Source organism: Plutella xylostella, chromosome Z (assembly GCF_932276165.1).
Source record: "Plutella xylostella chromosome Z, ilPluXylo3.1, whole genome shotgun sequence".
In the NCBI taxonomy this organism is placed as follows: domain Eukaryota; kingdom Metazoa; phylum Arthropoda; class Insecta; order Lepidoptera; family Plutellidae; genus Plutella; species Plutella xylostella.
Genome location: NC_064012.1, coordinates 9,859,500 through 9,878,202, shown reverse-complemented (window position 1 = coordinate 9,878,202; position 18,703 = coordinate 9,859,500). Strand labels below are relative to the sequence as shown.

Here is an 18,703-nt window from a genome sequence, read left to right as displayed (position 1 = left end):
ACGAGATTTGCAAATTCGCGAAAAAAAAATATTCGTTTTCCATGGTAAAAAGTCACATGTCCAACAAAGTTTCTATGAAAAAGGTTTTTTTTTGTTAATTTCCAAAACTCGTAGAGCAAAAGTTCAGAATGACCCCCTATCTTACTCCTTTTTACCCGACTGCCGAAGGAGGAGGGTAATGTTTTTTGATTGTATGTATGTATGTTTGTTTGTTCCCTCCTGTAGCCTAAACGGCTTGATAGATTTTGATGTATGAGGTATTGTTAGAAGCGTATTGATGGCGCGATGGTTATAGGCTATGTGACGTTCCATTAAAATGTACATAGCGCCCTCTAGAGGACATAACGTGATGATCGAAAAAATAATAATTCAACTTTGCCGCGTAAGGTATCAAATGAAAGGGCTTGATTTTCACATTACAAAAATATGCATATTGAAGGTATTTAAATAACAACACCAAAATTATTGAAATAAAAAATGATGATGAACTACTGACGTAAAATTTCATAAAATAAAAACAACTAAAAAGTTACAAATAAAAAAATACAATTATAAACAAACGAAAAACCCGACTGTACGCTAAAAACATGAAAACAAGTCCCAATGTTAATGCAAAGTATCGCAGGCGGGGACCAACTTGACCGCCACTCAAGGCCGTTTTCTAAGTAACATTCAGCTAAATGGTGAACCCTCTGCTGGTCCCCGCCTACGATACTTTCCATTAACATTGGGACTTGTTTTCATCTTTTTAGCGTGCAGTCGGGTTTTTTGTTTGTTTATAATTTGTTTAGTACTATATACCGCTTTTTCAATACCTGTAAGTACATTTTTTGGTAGCAGCATAATATTTTTACTTAATTTTAGGGTTTCGAACGTCAAAAGAAAAAAAAGCAACCGTTATAGGATCTCTTTGTTGTCCGTCTGTCTGACTGACTGTCTGTCACCGCCCTTTTTCTCAGAAACGGGTAAAGATATCAAGCTGATATTTCGCATAGATGGGGAGTACCCTAAAAAAAATATTATGGTACTCCCTGTCCCACACAAGTAAATTGGGGCTTATATTTTTTCCAGTTATTTTGATGTGTATCCTTTTTTTTCTTTGTTGTTTTGTATAAGTATGTGTTTCTTTTCTTTAAATCTGTATTTTTTTTGTTGTTGCTGTCTATGTGTCGAATAAATGTATCTTTATCTTCAAATCACGCCATCTATCGTTTGTTTTTTTTTGTGGCTACTGTCTATAGAAGAAATTCCGTCATTGACAATTTTACGTTACGAATTTATTTTTATTTATTTTATTTTTATTTTTACATTTTCGTGGAGAACCAACAGCATTTTGTTAATAAATAATTATTACTTATGAACACATAACAACTTGATGCCATTAACAGAATGAACTTAGTAAACCCAGTAAACCTAACACATCCAGAGGAAAAATAAAATCTCTTTCTCTCTCTCTGAAAAACATACTTAATAGCCTAAACTCGATGCTTTTAGCTATTAACATCTTTGAAATAAAATTGAGCCACCACCGTGTTATGCCCTCATGCCCCTCATCAGATCCTCACGAGACCATACCTCAACCAGCACCAAGAGACTGTATTTTTGATCCCTAACCTAATGTTCGTGCGTATTGTCATCACTTAGATCCATTCGCTATATTCCTGCTCCTCATCAGACCTTTACGAGACTGTAATGTCACGAGAATATTGCACACTATCTAATTTAATTTAATGTATTGAATATACTGGAAGAATTATGCTTCCTCAATTTCAAATCAAATTATGTTGGTGTCATAAAAGTTGAAAAAGTGCAATGACAACCAATGTGCAGTGATTTTGTATCTGTACACGATAAGATCGCGAATCGCGAGCTGTCAGTGCTGCCTAAACCGACGTGACCCTTCTTTGGAGGCCAGCGGCCAACTGAGTCAAACGTCACTTGTGTTTATGATTTTATAACACAGAAAGCCGCCATAGATATTTGTATGAAGATTTGAGGGAAAAAAATTGCTCAAGTTTGGGATTAATTTACACAAAATAAGTGTGTGTTTATTAAAAAACAAGGTATTTAGCGCCTAGTCCAAGCCTTTAACTTTATAATATGATAAAAATCATATGAAATTTCTTAATAATTACGACACAGTTGTTACAATACGGGAGTGTGATTTTCTGGTTATTCGTCATATTCTGAATTTTATTTACAGTTATCCATAATCATTTACTTGAATTCGAATCATTCAGCACCTAGCTAGACTCTTCGGCTACCTGTGTGATTTTTTTCAAGGTTGTAGAGCATCGTTTACTACATAATTCTATGACAATGCCAACCCTCGATTCCCCCTTGCAGACCCTTAAGTGTCCACTTTCCATCTTTTTAATCGACAGTACCTACCCCAAATAATTCTGCTACATGCTAACGGTAAACCCCGAACATGGAACCAAGATTTAAGTACTCAAAAACAAAACATGTATTCACTTAGTAACCAAAAATGGGTCTGGGCCTACGATACCAGAACTCGCTCGCTTGCTAAAACCACGCACTTGATATCTAGAGCCGCTCAATAACCAAGGCTTCTAGCATTTATACATCTAAATTGATTTCGTACGTAATGCTTCTGCCATCCCTACCGCCAGAATCATAGCCAAATTCAAGTTTATTTACAAAAATCCTTTTGTGGAATCTTAAAACATACAAGTATACGTGCCAAAACCCAAGTTTGTGGGTTTTAATCGAATACTTGTTCACGAGTTGCTGAGTGAGACACTGGTATTTGACTTCTGTATACAATACGGGATCACTTTTTGTACACAGCGTAAAAATCCATTATGAAATCTGGTGACAAGTTTTTGTCTTTTGTCTCCTACTGATAAAATAACCACGGAAAGTGCTGAATACCGTTGTTGGAGCTTCTTTCTTTAGTTTTTTAGGACGGTTTTTATATTATTATCTAAGTAATAATAAAATGCCTCTGTGGTCTAGTGGTAGAAGCTTCGCTTCATGACCCAGAGGTCCCGGGTTCGATTCCCGGGTGGGACCATCAATTTGTGTTTCTAAATTGTGGTTCTAAGTTTGGTTAGGACATAGAAGGCTGATCACCTGATGTCCGAAACAGTGAAACGATCCATGCTATCGGATGGGCATGTAAAGCAGTCGGTCCTGCGCCTAGCTCTCTCCAGTCGTGTCGGTCAATCCGTCCCATTGGGCTATGAGAGTGATGGAACAGAGAGTGCTCCTGTGTACTGCGCACACACTTGGGCACTATAATCTACTCCTGCGTAGATGGCTGATCTCAATTGAGATTGGCCGCCGTGGTCGAAATTCGGCTAGGAGGACATTCATTCAATAATAAAATATGACTGTATATCATTATTAGGGGGTCATCTCACACGCGGCCGTCCGATCCCAACTAGGCAGAGCTGGTGTCGGACGGCTGATACATCTAAAAATCATAGATACATACATATTTAATAGATAAACGACCACCAAGGCAAACACAAATGCTCATAAATAAATGTTTGCCCCGGGCGGGATTCGCACCGGCGGCCCCAAGTTTGGGAAGTAGCTTCCCTACCGCCTTAGCTACGGTGCCGTCAAGTATGTCATCCAGCATCCTTCAAGGAAACCATAGATGTTTTACTACATTGTGACGTCGCCTCCCAAAAATCTGCTACTGTTTTGTAGTAGTATAACTTTATTGTACATAAAACACTTAAAATAGTATTTAATACTTAAAATGTATAATAAAATAAGGGCGGCCTTATCGCTAAAAGCGATCTCTTCCAGGCAACCCTACGAGCTAAGACAGACAATTTTGAATATAAATGAGGAAGTTGTACAAAAATATAAACACTAAACAGAAATGAAATTAATACCTACTTATTTAATTGATAAATACTCAAATACATACATACAAAATAATATATTTCAGAAAGATAATGTTCTTTAACCTGTCTTTTGAAAGCATTGGCGTTTTGACAGTTTTTCAGGGCAAATTATTACTGCCGCAGGTCTTCTTCGATGCGACGTCGCAACGCAGTTTTGTGTACAAGCCCTTAATGCTTTGCTTTGTTACAGCCAATAGCAGTGCCAGATCTGTCCAGCGCCAGTCCTGCTAAGCCGTCAAGACGGGCGGCCTATTGTCATCCAAAACCGCGGGAGTCGGGAGTCAAACCGGTCTTGAGGACTGCTTAAAACAACACGAGAACTTCAATTATCTTCCAGGTATTTATGCTTAGACTTTTAAGGACTTACGGACACAATAACATGTGAATTATAAATGGTTTAGTTGTAAGTATTGCACCATAATCCGCAAATAACACTATGCTTGCGTTTTCAGACAGAAAAGAACATATTCTATGAAATTTATTCATAATTTCAAATATTTAACATTATGATTAACAATTAATACACATCATTTGTCTAACATTTAACTATAATAGATATATAATTACTACAATTAATATTACATATATTTGTACTCTAAAAAACAAAAGCTAGAACTGGATTTAGGTTACAGATATGTATGAAATGTCTAGCCTAAACCCGGTTCTAAATTGGAACTACATATATGTAAGAGGCTATAGCATCTATACTCATATACACCCGCCGCCGGGCCTTTATCAGTGGCCCGCGTGCCATGAGAGATACTCGTAATAAGGAATATGCATGTTTTTTTTATATTTTATTCGATAGTTTACATCGGTTTATAATACTTAAAAAAACATATATTTTTTTGCTTTCCAGCGAAGCCATCACTTAAACGTTTTTGTGGCCCTTAAAAAAAGAAAAGGGAGAGTACCAGGGGGCTATAGGGTATATAGCTAAACTGTATTAAGTTTGGCTTACGAATTAGGGTGGCTTGCACAACAAAGTTAAACAAAATTAAATCTATGACCTCTTGCTCTGCCATTATACTGTCAGAGCAAGAGACAAACTATATAAATTTGATTAACTTTGTTTTGCAAGTCACCCTTAGATTCTTTGCGGCAAACCTCTCAAAATACCGTGTTACGTACCTATTATGGTTGTTTGGTTAATGCCCACTTGGTAGGTAGGTAGCTACATGTAGCATGATACGACTTATAATCATGGAAAATAAGAATCATTGGCTACTAGTTACTATACAGGCTGTTGAAGGAGTTGTATACCTAATAAGCTGAAAGGAGATGACTCAGAGAGTCATTACGCTTAGCAACTTTAATTCTACAACTTTTAGATATATATTTTTTTGTAATTGTCACGCCTTCTCGGCTTACTAAACCACTTGCAAACATGTTTATTTGGGTTCGATTTTATTTAACAGCACTTAGCAGTTTCAGGAGTAATTTAATTAAGTACCCAGAGACAAATAGGTGGTAATACATTAATAGCCGGTGTGGCAGGAAAGCTTTCAATTCATGAAAATGAGACCATAAATATATGTAGTTACTTAAATGAGTACAAGCATGTATTTTATATTTATAATGTGTACAGTCGTCGCCTCTCAAACAGCATTATTATCTCTCTGAAACTGGTTAATTTAAAAAAATTTACTATTCCAAAAAGGGAAGATTAAACTGAATAGTGAAAAGTTAAAACCAGATACGGTAGAAGCGCGATTACCGCTAAAGTCTATCCCCCTTTGTTCTCTGACAGAGAGTGACAAAACATTTCAATAGCTAAAGCGTCCAGTATATAAGTTTTTTATGAATAAGGGGGTATTATTTTATCTGAGATACTAAATTGACAAGTGCAAATGTCAAGTAATTAAAATTTGACATTAGCACATGTTTATTTAGTACCTATCCTATCTGAGATAAAATAATAGACTTTGCGCCATACAAGTTCGCGTTTACTTTTCACTGGGTGAACGGTGTATAAAAACTCTCCGCAAAAAGTAACGAACATAATAGGCAGATCGAACGGTCTTAGCGACGGGTGGTACGGTTGGATCGTTTGATAGAATACCAAAGTTGTAATTTTCCCGGACTGGCAAAATGGAGTGCCAGATCGTCTATATCAAGCACACTAATCCCTAGCAACGCTCGCATATTTCCTCTTTAATACTTTTTCAACTACGGATACATTTGTTGTTACATACCTAATATTATGTATGTATTTTGTAACCTCGAGGTACCTACTTACTGTATTCATTTACTTATGTGTATATTGTATGCGCTTATCACGTCGGAGAAGCTTCTGTTTAATTTTTAACCGATGCTTACTAATAATTGTGAACCATTTATCATTAATCCAACAGGAACATTACACAGAGGAATCATGACTCATCACCTACATACGACATCAACGAGTAGTATAAAATATAAGTTGGTATGCAGTACTGGTAAACTTTACACCTTATTTCCCTTTCTATTCAAAGAATACTGCTGATACCTATCTTTTCTTGCTCTTCACCCTCCCGCCCCGGCCCCCTACACCTCCCCTTTGAGGCCCTCACACTCAGCCAGCAGCGGACCACCAACTTAACTGACTCTTGAAACAAATTTTGCGACTCAGCTTTTTTGTGTGACCTTATCATCACAGCAATAAAGGTCGAAATATAGATCCAAAGAGTGTTTTTCAGAAGAATGGGATAGAAAATATTCATGAAAAACAAACCGACCATCAATTAGTACAACTAACGCTTTCGGTACCTAAATATTTCCAAATACATTGATAAAATCCTTTGATCATACACTGCTTCTAAGAATCCATACAAATGAATTTGTATGGATTCTTACTGGAACTTGGAAACTATGAATAGTTTATGTGGACCAAAGAGTATTTAGCACATAAATTCTAACAAAGATATTCAATACAATAATGAATAAGTGAAAAGCTAATTACGGGTTCTACGAGTTATGATAATTAATCATTTATGTACTTACCTACTTAGCGTTATTTACAATGTACCTTATAAGTTTTAATTTACAACTACCTACAGTACCGTGGTACATATGTCATGGTGCCATTTTTCTCGTTATTTGCGTAAATCGATAAGAAAGGTTTTTCACACATACACCGTGATAAAAACGATCCACAGTTACTCCCACGACAAATTGTCATTAACTACCTACCAACTACCAACTCACTTTTCCCAAAATCTTAATCTTGAGCCGAGGGCGGGAGATACTTATAGATGTTTCATGAAGGCCAAGCAAGGCTAATCTGGGTCTTAGGCAACTAACTATATCTTACATAAATAAAACACAACTTACCTAAATTGTTTTACTGTTTGGGTTTTATCAGTGCAACCTGCAAGCAGGCATGCGTATTTAGAATTGAAAACATTTGTTTTAAACATATTTTAAGATATCAGATAGGTTAAACTCACCCACATTAAACTCATGGGTCTTTCAGTGATAAAATTCCACCCTACTTAATAACAACCCAATAATTTGGTAAGTTCGACACAATTCATGATCTGGATATAACTGCACTACGACCCACATTGGCCGAATACCGTCGCGTTCTTGAATATGTAGGTTATTATAGTCTAAAGCTTTTGATTTCAGGATTGATTTATTGCAACGCAACCTACGATGGTTACCTGTGTTGGGCTCCCGCCCTGGCGGGAGCGACTTCTCTGCAACATTGCCCGCTCCAACGCCTCAGTGACGGCACCCGTAAGTTTCAGCTTTCACTACATTTACTAGGTACTCGACAAGATACTATAGGTATACTTATCCTAGTTGGAAGTCCCACGATAGTCATGCATCATCATCAGCGACGACCCGACTAGGCCAAAGTTACTGGCTATCTTAAGTTACATTAATGCTAGGATAAGTTAAGGATGTTAGGTGAAATTTTCACGTACTTAATTAAAAAAACTATCAAATGACTATTACCAGGAATTTGTTCATATTTACATTTCGCTATTCAATGACTGTGAAAAACGTGCTCGAAAAATATGTAAAAGATATATTACTTACCCGAAACTTATTCATATTCATGTTAGGTAAATCTCCAAACTTATTTTCATTGATAATCTATTCACTTATCCCCTAGTGCCTCACTTGCGTTATTGTCATTTTCGCTTTAGATTCTCCAATCATCTTTCACAGTTTACTTTATTTTATGTTTGACCTACATATCTCTATGAATATTTTATTTCATTTCTAACAACTTATTCTGACAACCTTTAAAATAAAGACCATTTTTCTAACGTAGATATAAAATGCAATAGATTCATACCTTTAGAAATACATTAGATATTTTTTTAAATAATCAAAGCAACTGACAGTAATGTATTGATCCTCAGAGCTGTCTTATCGCCGTTGTAGTGATAATGGGTTATGGATGGGACGGCGCGAGAACGAGACGAGTGTAAACGGTTGGACCAATTACACGTCTTGCTTTCCGACGCAAGCGCAGGTTTTGCTCATGAAAGTTTACGACAATAACAACATAGAGGACGCGCAGGTAACATGCTGACATGCTGACAAGCTGACATGCCAACATCCTTAGCTCAATGTAAAGACACCCGCACGAAAAACGTCAATCATTTAGTAATTAACTCGCACTAACATAAATAAATCTTACCAAACATAAGGAACTTTTAACATTTGTAACTAATTATCTTAGATTCTCATTTTTTTAGCGCATTTAACATTTAACACAAGTTTTTACAGTACTTATATTTATACTTACATAAAATTAAGCATGTCAAATTATACTCAATAGACTATTATTATTTCATGGACAGCACATCGTACGAATGAAATCCATAGTTCTTATAAAAATACATAATTTAGCTAGAAAATGTAGCACAGCAAACGTTGGCGTCCGCTGATATTTAAATAGCTGATCCTCAGTATCAATAAACATTATCCATCGAACTGTATTTGTTAAGTTTTCTTCTACCTACATTATTTCATACAAATGTGCATGTACTATAGTCATCTTTTTCTATTAGATCTTGCATATTCTTATTTCAGACAATGGTCCCTGTTCCTGTAGAATCATGCAAATTACGATAGGATTAGTAATTCGATAAAGCATAAGAAGGACTATTTAGTCGGAGAAAAACTAAGACATATGAAATATATCAAATCACACTTAAATATACTCCTATGAGACAAAAAGAAATGGACAAAGATAAAAACTAACGTCACCTAACTTACGTTAAGACTAACCAATAAACCAATTAACAATTAATGCACACCATATTCATTCGTTATTAACTCATCAGTCAAAAATTCAAAATACATAGCTTTTAGAAAAAAAAAATCATTCATTTAACTTTATATTGTTAGCCTAGATAAGTAACTGTAGAATATTTTAACAATGATAAAAATATTTAAAAAATATATACTTAAATGGTTTTGATCGTATTATTAAAACATGATTCTTGATTAGATTACTTAGGTCCCTACCTAAATAACATTCATTAATTAATTTTATTTTTCCACAGACTAAGTTCGAAGTTGCCCAAAATACACGTTATTTGGAATTTGCTGGATTCACATTGTCACTGGCCGCTTTGCTAGTATCTCTCTCTGTATTCCACGCTTACCGGTAAGAACAACTAGATCTTTTAAGGTAAATCAGCCACTACCAGACATGATCAGTTTATCACCTATCCACACATCAAAGATTTGTTATACATTTATTATGTAAGGTAACTGACATGCTCCTCAAAAAAATAACCACATTTTTATGTGTGTTGATTTATTTGGTAAAGTGAGTCCAGTTAGTCATGGGGTAGTGTGTAGTGCTAGGTACCTATATGCTTGCTCTGGCTTGCTCAAAATAGCCGCTGTAAAAGCCTACGTTAAAATAATTGAAGTGACAAAAAAATAGGTTTTTTAGAGTGTTGAGGGCAACATGTTACATGCCACCGACATCGACACTGTCAACTCAAAACTTCACACACAGCACGTTTTTTGAAATTGCTTTGTTATTTTTTGGGTTCCATAACTGAAAAGGTAAAAAGTTCGACTTTTTATGTAACCTCTACATTGATATCCAATTCTATTACATATCTATTTGACCTTAATGATACCTATAATACCTTTTTTCCACAGATGCCTGCGAAATATTCGTACTAGGATACATCAAGGATTATTCATAGCGATATCAATACAAGTTGTGATACGATTAATGATATATATCGACCAGGCATTAATAAGGAAGTACGCATGGTACACTGGATTCGAGGACATTGTACGTATCTAAAATAATAATTAAGTATTATGTTAGCTAGAAATATTAATATAGTCAATAAATAAGAGTAGCGAAACAAAATACTCGTATGCACTCTGAGTTCTGACATTTTATGCCTTTAAATGCACTATTTTGTATATGTTGGTTGTTATTGATGTTAGGCCTGGGATATGGTTTTTTTTTTTTTATGGCCAGGGATATGGTTAATGGAGTTTGTATTTGTTTCCTTTCTTGCTTTCACAACACGAACTTTCCGAAAGAGCGTGCATGCAATCGGCCAGTTTTTCTTCCTATACAGTGACATCCCTGTAGGCCGTCCCTACTTATCAATTCCATAGTGCTGTGCGTAACTTTAATTTACTTACTATAGTTTGAGAAAAAAAACTATAACTATTATGTAACTATTAAGTCATAGTAAAGTCTTCAAAACTGGAAAGGTACATACAAAGTATTAGCTTTGCTATTTGACTATGTTGAAGGTACGAGGGCATTTTTATTAGTTTTCAAGTTGAGTTGGGATTCAGTTTCATTGAGTATCTCTACCAAATCCTCCGCTCTCCTTTTAGTTGGATTGTACCTTACGAAATAAGAACTTTTTTATACGAAAATTTAAATTTGAGGGATTACAGTATTCTGGTTATTGTGGTTCTTTTAGATTACTAACTCTATCATTTCGGTTCTCAATAAATTAAGCAAGCGAGTTGATTATCCGTATTGTTTTATCCATAGAGTGTTTATTATCGACTATGCTAGTAGTGTTGCGACCGTTGGCACTATTCTTATTGGTCCTATCAGTAATTTTATTGGCCCCGCGAATAATCTACATAATATTATATGGGATAAATTATGTTCATATAAGTTCCAAGTTTTGGTCCTGGCGAATGGTATATTCTATTCTCTGTCAGGGATGTTTTAGTACCTGAATGTACTCTTTGTGCATATTAAGGTGCAAGGTCTAACAGCCTCGCTAAGCTTGTCCATTGCCTTGATTTCGTTCACCTTAAGGGCACGTGGTTCATCTTTTATTGGTAGGTACTTGGCAGCATTTGAACCACAGCCTCCCGAATGGAAGACGAGATATTTTGCGTTACACCACCAGGGTTATATTCGACAAACATTTTAAAGCTTAGCGATTGCCGGATCTCCGAGATTTACTACTAATGCTTTTTGAGGGTACACTCGAGTCCGCGTTGTTCTATGCTTTTTGACGTGAATTGAAAACGGTGAACGTATTTTTTTTCCTGTAGCTTGCGTCCAACTTGATATACCTAAGCGCTTTTAAATGCTTGTTGGTTTATTATGCTATGTGTAATTTTTCTTAAACATTCTCAAGATTTAGCTACATTAAAAAGAACTGCTCGGCGGCGAACAATAAAGCGTGATTTCCCGACATTATTTTCTAAACAGAAGAAAGTGCAAAATAGCGAAATGGGTTTTTAAATTGCATGTTTTGTTGTTTGTTCGCAGGCACCGGTTTGCATCTCGCTATATATACTTCTGGAGACCGCTATCAACTCAATGTTTACATGGATGTTGATAGAGGGTCTGTACTTGTACAAGGTGGTCATTGCCAACACCTTAAGGACCACTGTCAACTTCCGTTTGTATAATATCATTGGTTGGGGAGCACCAGTTTTCGTGACGTCAGTCTGGGCGACGTGCACCGCTGCCTACTATAACAAAGAACCGACGGATATGTAAGTTTTAAACAGAACGCTTCAATAATGAATAAATAAACCTTATACTAATGATCGAAGCCTATACATAATGTTTTTTTAAATATTTATAAGAGAAGAAAGAGGAATGGGATGAAATAAGTGAATTATGGAATGAAACTGTGTAAATAAATTTATAAATGCAATTTCAGTTGCAAGTTGCAACTGAAATTTCTAACTACTAAATTTGTGAAACATTTCAGTTGCTGGTATGGATACAATTTTCAGCCGTTATTCTGGATAGTTCAAGGACCGCGGCTTGCCGTCATAGTGGTAATGTTCATGATTATTTTCATAAACAAAGTCAAAATATAATTATGGGCTTCATACTATGCCTACCCTGCCCTGTACTCTTAAAATACTTGGAATCAAAAGCACCAAAATCACAACATATCTTTATGTAAAATCATAGTTATGCCTTTATATAGAACTAAATAACGATTAGGTTATCGTCTATAATAACGATTAGGTTATCGTTACATACTTATACTTCACGAAACAAACTACTTTGAAATAAGATTTGCGGGTAAAAAGTTATCTCTAATTTTACAGCCAATTCATAAAGACTGGACCGTCCGCTCCGAGAATAGTGAATCTAGGGGCTGATCGACTTATCTTTTGTACAGTAAATTAAGTATACTTATTGTAGAAAGGTATTATGTTGCTCAGATGTTCCTAAAGAGTCGTGTGCATTATGCTCGACGGCAAAAACAAGACAGGCGATTTAATCGATTTATAATTCGTATTCTGTATTTGGCTGAAAACACTACGAAATTATACAATACTCTTTGTTTCGATGAAATGAGAAAAAAATGGGTAACCTTGGTGGCTCTAAAGTCTAAGCTAAATCCAAGCAACTCGACTTTTCCATTACATTGTGGCGCTACCTTTTCATAAATTCTATACTATCGCACTTCTGGCGATTTGTATATTCACTTCTCACTTTCCCAGTTCTCTCCCACAGCGCTTAGTTGCCTAGAGTGACGGATTATAAAAGCATTTCAATTACAAAGAGCTTTCCGTATTACCTGGCTGTATTTTATTAAACGTTAACTGGAAACTACGAGAGTACAAGGTCTCGAGACCGATGGAAAGGAATTTGTGATGAGCTTTATCTAGTTACAAAGCAAAGTTGAAAATAAAGCTTTTCCATTAGGTGCACAGAAAATTTCCCTGTAAAGTTTGACAATGACATTTTATGTTTGAAGCCTGCACTTTATACATTTGCTAGCCATTTCGGGAAAGTCAAAGCTTTGTAGGATACTACGGATTAAATAATACTAGAGTATTAAATCCAACTTTACAGATAATGGAAAACATATTATATTCTGAGATAGCATGAGGAATTATAGTCAGTAGTTTATGTTTCTTTATTTATGTATATATATCTTTTTGCAACCTACGGATCCGTTATCGAATCCGCTAAAAACACAATACACAAAATAATGTCCGCTACAAACTTGGAAATGGTCCAACAGACTTATTAAAAGTTGTTCAACAAATATTCACTGTTTAAATTAGCAATATTTCTGTGATTTAGGTACTTTAAGTTACAATTTATCTATTAATTATCCATCGATATCGACCCGTGGATTTTATTGCCATTATATATTTATTGCTAAAATATATGCATATTAAATGAAGAACAAAGGTTTTCAAACAAAAAATCTGTCGTAAATAAGTTTGAGTTTTGAAAATAACAAGATGAGATAGAGTTATTATATACTCAATCGAATGACGAAAGTGTTATATTTTTTTGTTATATGTATGTGATACTTTTTTTTATGCAGCCTGTATAGTGTCCCACTGCTGGGCAAAGGCCTCCTTATGAATTGACCACCGTTCCCGATCATGTGCTTCCTTCGGCCATTGAGGCAATGTGATACTTAGTTACTTAGTTACAATGTGATACTTAGTTACTAAAATACTTTTTTTCATATTGTGTTTAATTGACTTATTCTAAAATACGAACATAATTAGATTGCTCAAACAAATGATGGTACTTACTTATTTTTCAGGTTAACATGATATTCCTTATATGCATTATGAGGAGTCTTATAATAAAGCTGCAGCAACAAGCTTGCAACGAGTTGCAAACTGTCAGGTATGAGAGAAACATTGTCATCGATCGGTAGATGTTTTTTTGTGCTTGGATAATAACAAAAAACTTTGGATTTTGAGCTCATTTGTTTCATTTCTTGTTGTTTGACTTCAAATTCCGAAGGGTTTTATCATTGTGGTAGATTGTGTTGTAGTGAGGATTAGCCAGTGTGAGAGTGAAGTTATTATAACATAAACTGTAACGGTCTAACTATAATGGTCTTTATTTTCTCTCATTTTATATGTAAGTACTGTAAGTAGGTACCTTATAATTATATTTTGATCCAGTTTTCCCATGAAATGTTTATTAGAGGGAACAATGGATCAAAATTTATATCTATAAGCATCTATAATACCACCACTTAGGTATACTTGGTTTATTAAGTGGTAGAGCTTGCTACTCTTCTTTTATATTATAAGAGGATAAACATGAAATGAATTTTATAGATTATAGTTTAGACTTATTGGAAGCTCAAAGTTGAGATGTGTGAGTGAGACGCAGCAGACCTATGTTGATACAATTTACTACGGCTTTCCGTCTTCCGCGTTTTAGCAAATATGTTTCTAGTACTTAATTCTGAAAATATGAATCTGTCTGATTCTATTTGAAGCTACTTTTAGCTAACCACGTTCTAAAAAAGGTCGTTATTATACAACTTTAAGGCAAAAATTTAACGTAACATAAATTATATAATTCTAAGGTTTTAATTAGAAATTTGCAAAACAAATCCCTAAACAGAAAGTCGAATAACCAATAAGTATTTAATTAACACCTGAAAATGACCACAACATGAAATGTGTATTTCATAAATAGACTATTATTAACTGTATTAGTAACTGATCACGTGTTTACAACCCAATACGAATCAAACTTCATAAACAGAACGTTTTCGAAACAAAAAAGTTGAGCCAATAATTTGAAACAACAAAACTTTTTGTTTGTCGGATTCCACCGCCTGATTGGCTCAGGGGGTCAGTCTAACTAGACGAGCAAACGACAAAGAATTATCACGCAGTCGTAAATTTTAATACAACGATATAGAATCGTAGTTGAAAAATGAAAAAATGTTTATTTAACCAAAATTAACACAGGTTATCTTAATAAATGTTGTGGATATAAAACAGTTTAAAAAAAATTGGACCAGATTTGCAACTATGGTAGCTGGGGTTCTCTCATTAGGCTAAGCATGTGCCGTGAGCCCGTGAGTAACCAGTAGGCAGAATATAACATTTGAGAATAGATAGCGCTGCAGTTTTGCATTTCCTAAGCTTCCTAGCTCTGAACTAACCACGGTTCTATCTCGTTGTTTTTTGCCGATAGCGTGACAATTCTCATTTGTTCGTTCGTCGATGTAGAGAGTGACCCCAGTGGGCACACGATACGGCCTCGGCCCACCAGCTGTTATTGAGGGGGTTGCGTCAGCTAACAGCCTTCAAACCACGCGGGGTGAAACGTGCAACAGGTGGACATTCTGCTAAACCGTAGAGTCAGCACTCGGTGTGTTGTGTGGTCGGAATATTGAGTGAGGGAGCACGATTTCGGAGTTTGAAATCTGTCTTAACACGTTCGCTTTGAATCGCCACTTTAAAGGTGGGTACTGACCATCTTTACGAGGTGTAATGTAACATGTTACATAACGAGCATTCGTGCAGTCAGATAGATACAGCGTTGCGTAGCATGCTCGCTGGGAGTGTTACATTACGGTCCATAACGTTGGTCAGTACCCACCTTTAAGGTAAGTAATTCGGAAAGAGATTTCCAGAAAAGTATTTTTCAAGTTTTTTACCGATATAACTGTTATCTCTGCGATATTTCGAAACTGGAAATTAACTCTGTTCCTCCGGACTCGTGCTCTCGGACTGTGCCGACACTTTTAAACCTTGTCATTTTATAGTTACTTCATGGACTGTAAATGAGAACTGGCTGTTTATAATTTCGAAATAAGGCGGGTGATTCCCGCTTACGCTACATCCTTTGACACTAAAAACCGCCCCCAAGTGAGTTCGAATTACGAAATTTATAAATTGAAAACCGTAATTTCTCTTGTTCTACAATAAAGCATGCCTCGTGATTTTTTAATTTTAAGTTTATCATAAATCATACCTTTTACACTACAGTGATTTACAGTATGATGTCTTTTAGTAGAAATACGCAAACTCATATATTAGTAGACTGCACCCCAATGGTTGTAACCACATTCCCCCAAGCTCTCAACATATTTTTCTACATACGGCTCGGAATAAAATTCCATTCGGTAAAAACGAGGATTTTGTATATATTCTCACTACGCCTCATTGATACAGTATTTTTTTTTTATTTTCACATCTGAGCCTTGGCAATATTGACTATTCATAACTACCTAGCTGTTGACCGCGAGCTTCACTTCGGCTTCAATGTTTACACGTCCCTTAGCATTTTTGGATATTTTAATTACCTTTTACCCAACTATCCCAATTCCCTTCCCTTCCCTTCCGTACCCTATACTCCCTTCACTACACTCCCGTCTTCTCTCCTCCGATTTTATCCCATCCCATACACTTCCTTCAATTCATACCTATAACATACGAGTACAATAACGCTACTGTACTTGTTATTCTATGCCTATAATAATAACAATATTAAATCAGAATAATTTCCATCTGCTAGTACTTATGTAATAAACTACCCTTGAACTGCTCGGGCTTTTAAATTGCCACGAGTTTCTGAAGTGAATAATATGAAGTTTCAAATTAAGTAAATATAGCAAATATAGTTCAACAAATTCAATAAAAGCTTGAAGTTCGTTTCCGTTGTAAGTGCGCTTCCAACTTTGCAATCAGACCTAGTTATGGCAGAAATTAATTTGCGATCTCCGATAAATTATGCTCGGGATGCTAAATTGAACGACCATTAAGTGCTAGCTATCTCAACAGAGAAACGAAATAAAATTTGTCTTTGAATAACAGTGAGTTTATTTAGTTGTCGACATTTAACTCAGTGTTGAATACCACGAAATTAGAGTACTATACACCCGAGTCCGCGGTATGCTTGACAAAACAGCGTTTTTCGTTTCTCATCAGTATTGACTTTAATTCACTTGAAGTATATTGAAACGTTATGAAATAATCAAAAAAATTACCCATCCAATGACATTCTAAGGACTATGCCGTAAAATACTACGAGCTACGCCGGCTTTGCTACGACACAAGTCGTAGCCATGCACGAATGCTCGTCGTAGCCACGTGCAACGTGTAAAACAGGGACGATATAGTTTTTTTTGTCCTCAACCGCTAGTGTCCTACTGTTGGGCAAAGGTCTCTCCTTGAACATGGTGTGAGCAAGAAAGGGATAAGTGGAATGTTCAAGAAGAGACGATACACATAGTTATTTAAAAAAAAAGTTTTTAAACCTCATACGAAGCATACGCGTTTACAAGCGTGTAGCATAAAAAAGGTGTGTCAGTATCAATCGCGCTTATAGTTACGAGCTTAGAAGCTCGTCAACGCTCGAACGGGTTGAAGCTTTACCAAAAAACCAGCCTTCATGCGTATGTGCTTCAAAATACGCTGGTATGAAACCGTTCTAAGGGTGAGGCCCCATTGCTGCGGTGCATCCTCGCGCTGCGTTGTTTTGAATATATTTTCACGGTCATGTTTAATGGACCGACAAAAATGTATCGATGATAGAAGAGGTCATGGCAAGTATTTTCTTCGCCTATCACCTAAAAGTTTTTGTCGGTCCATTTGCTGAACTGTATGTGGAAAACAATGCAGCAAGCAGAGCGGCGACGAACCGCAGCCATAGGGCCTCACCCTCACAATAAAAACCAGTCCTTATTCTACAGAAAACTATTTTGTTTTAGGAAAGCCACGCGCGCGGCACTAGTGCTGCTTCCACTCCTCGGCATCACAAACGTGCTGTCTCTGGTGGACGCTCCATTGGACCACCGCGTCGGGTTCGCCGTCTGGAGCTACGTCAGCCACGTCCTACGCTCGTTCCAGGGCTTCTTTATCGCATTGACTTATTGCTTCTTGAACGGAGAGGTCAGATTTACCCTCTTATTCATAGAAAAGTTACAATTTAATCTTTGACAGAGAGGGACAAAACAGTTTATTAGTTAAAACATTCTGTAACTTATCTATGAATAAGGGGGTTAGATTGTAAGATTAGATTTACTCTCAAATTCATAGACCGTATTGTAAATTTACAACAACGCAATAGACTTTGAAATAAACGAGTTTTGATTCTTTACATCAGTGAAAAAGTTGTGATTCGTATATCACAACTTCAATTTTAAACCTATTTTAAAGGAAGTGAAATTATTTTACATAAGTGCTTAATATGCTTATTAAAATCTTTGTCTAAGTGCAGATGAAATGTTAGCGGTTGATTCCTATTGGCAAATCTAACCGTCCGTCATACCAAGTTTGTTCATAATCACCCCCTTTTGGTATAATTATACATACCTATACTATACCTACCACTATTGCAGCACTCTGTAGATGCCTAAAACATCATAGAGAGCTTTGCGCTACTTCTTCTTACATTTAAAGTGGCGTAAAATATTACTTTTAAAAGTTTTATCTTTATCGTTGCAAGGATCGTGCTCAAAACAACGTGCGTTCAGCGCGAACCTCAGTAGCCAACTGAGCTAAAGTTTCTCTCCCTCTCCCTCCCTCCAGTTTCATTATTCGTTGCCGCCACCGCCGTAGCGGTAATTATTATAGCCCCGGAAACGAGCCATTCTAAATTAAAGTTTTGAAAG

General features: G+C 36.0%; 1 protein-coding gene across 5 annotated transcripts in view; it reads left to right on the top strand.

Annotated features, from left to right (window-relative positions):
• Positions 1-18,703, top strand: part of LOC105384134 (PDF receptor) — a 37,568-nt gene that overhangs the window by 11,224 nt on the left and 7,641 nt on the right. For all 5 annotated transcript variants that reach the window (XM_038122270.2, XM_038122269.2, XM_038122268.2 and 2 more), the window contains exons 2-10: positions 4,075-4,221; positions 7,494-7,604; positions 8,240-8,400; positions 9,392-9,495; positions 10,005-10,143; positions 11,611-11,840; positions 12,062-12,131; positions 13,877-13,962; positions 17,801-17,981. In XM_038122270.2, the coding sequence (XP_037978198.2) occupies positions 8,278-8,400; positions 9,392-9,495; positions 10,005-10,143; positions 11,611-11,840; positions 12,062-12,131; positions 13,877-13,962; positions 17,801-17,981 (933 nt within the window). In that variant the 5' untranslated portion in view covers positions 4,075-4,221; positions 7,494-7,604; positions 8,240-8,277. The remainder of the gene's footprint in view (positions 1-4,074; positions 4,222-7,493; positions 7,605-8,239; positions 8,401-9,391; positions 9,496-10,004; positions 10,144-11,610; positions 11,841-12,061; positions 12,132-13,876; positions 13,963-17,800; positions 17,982-18,703) is intronic.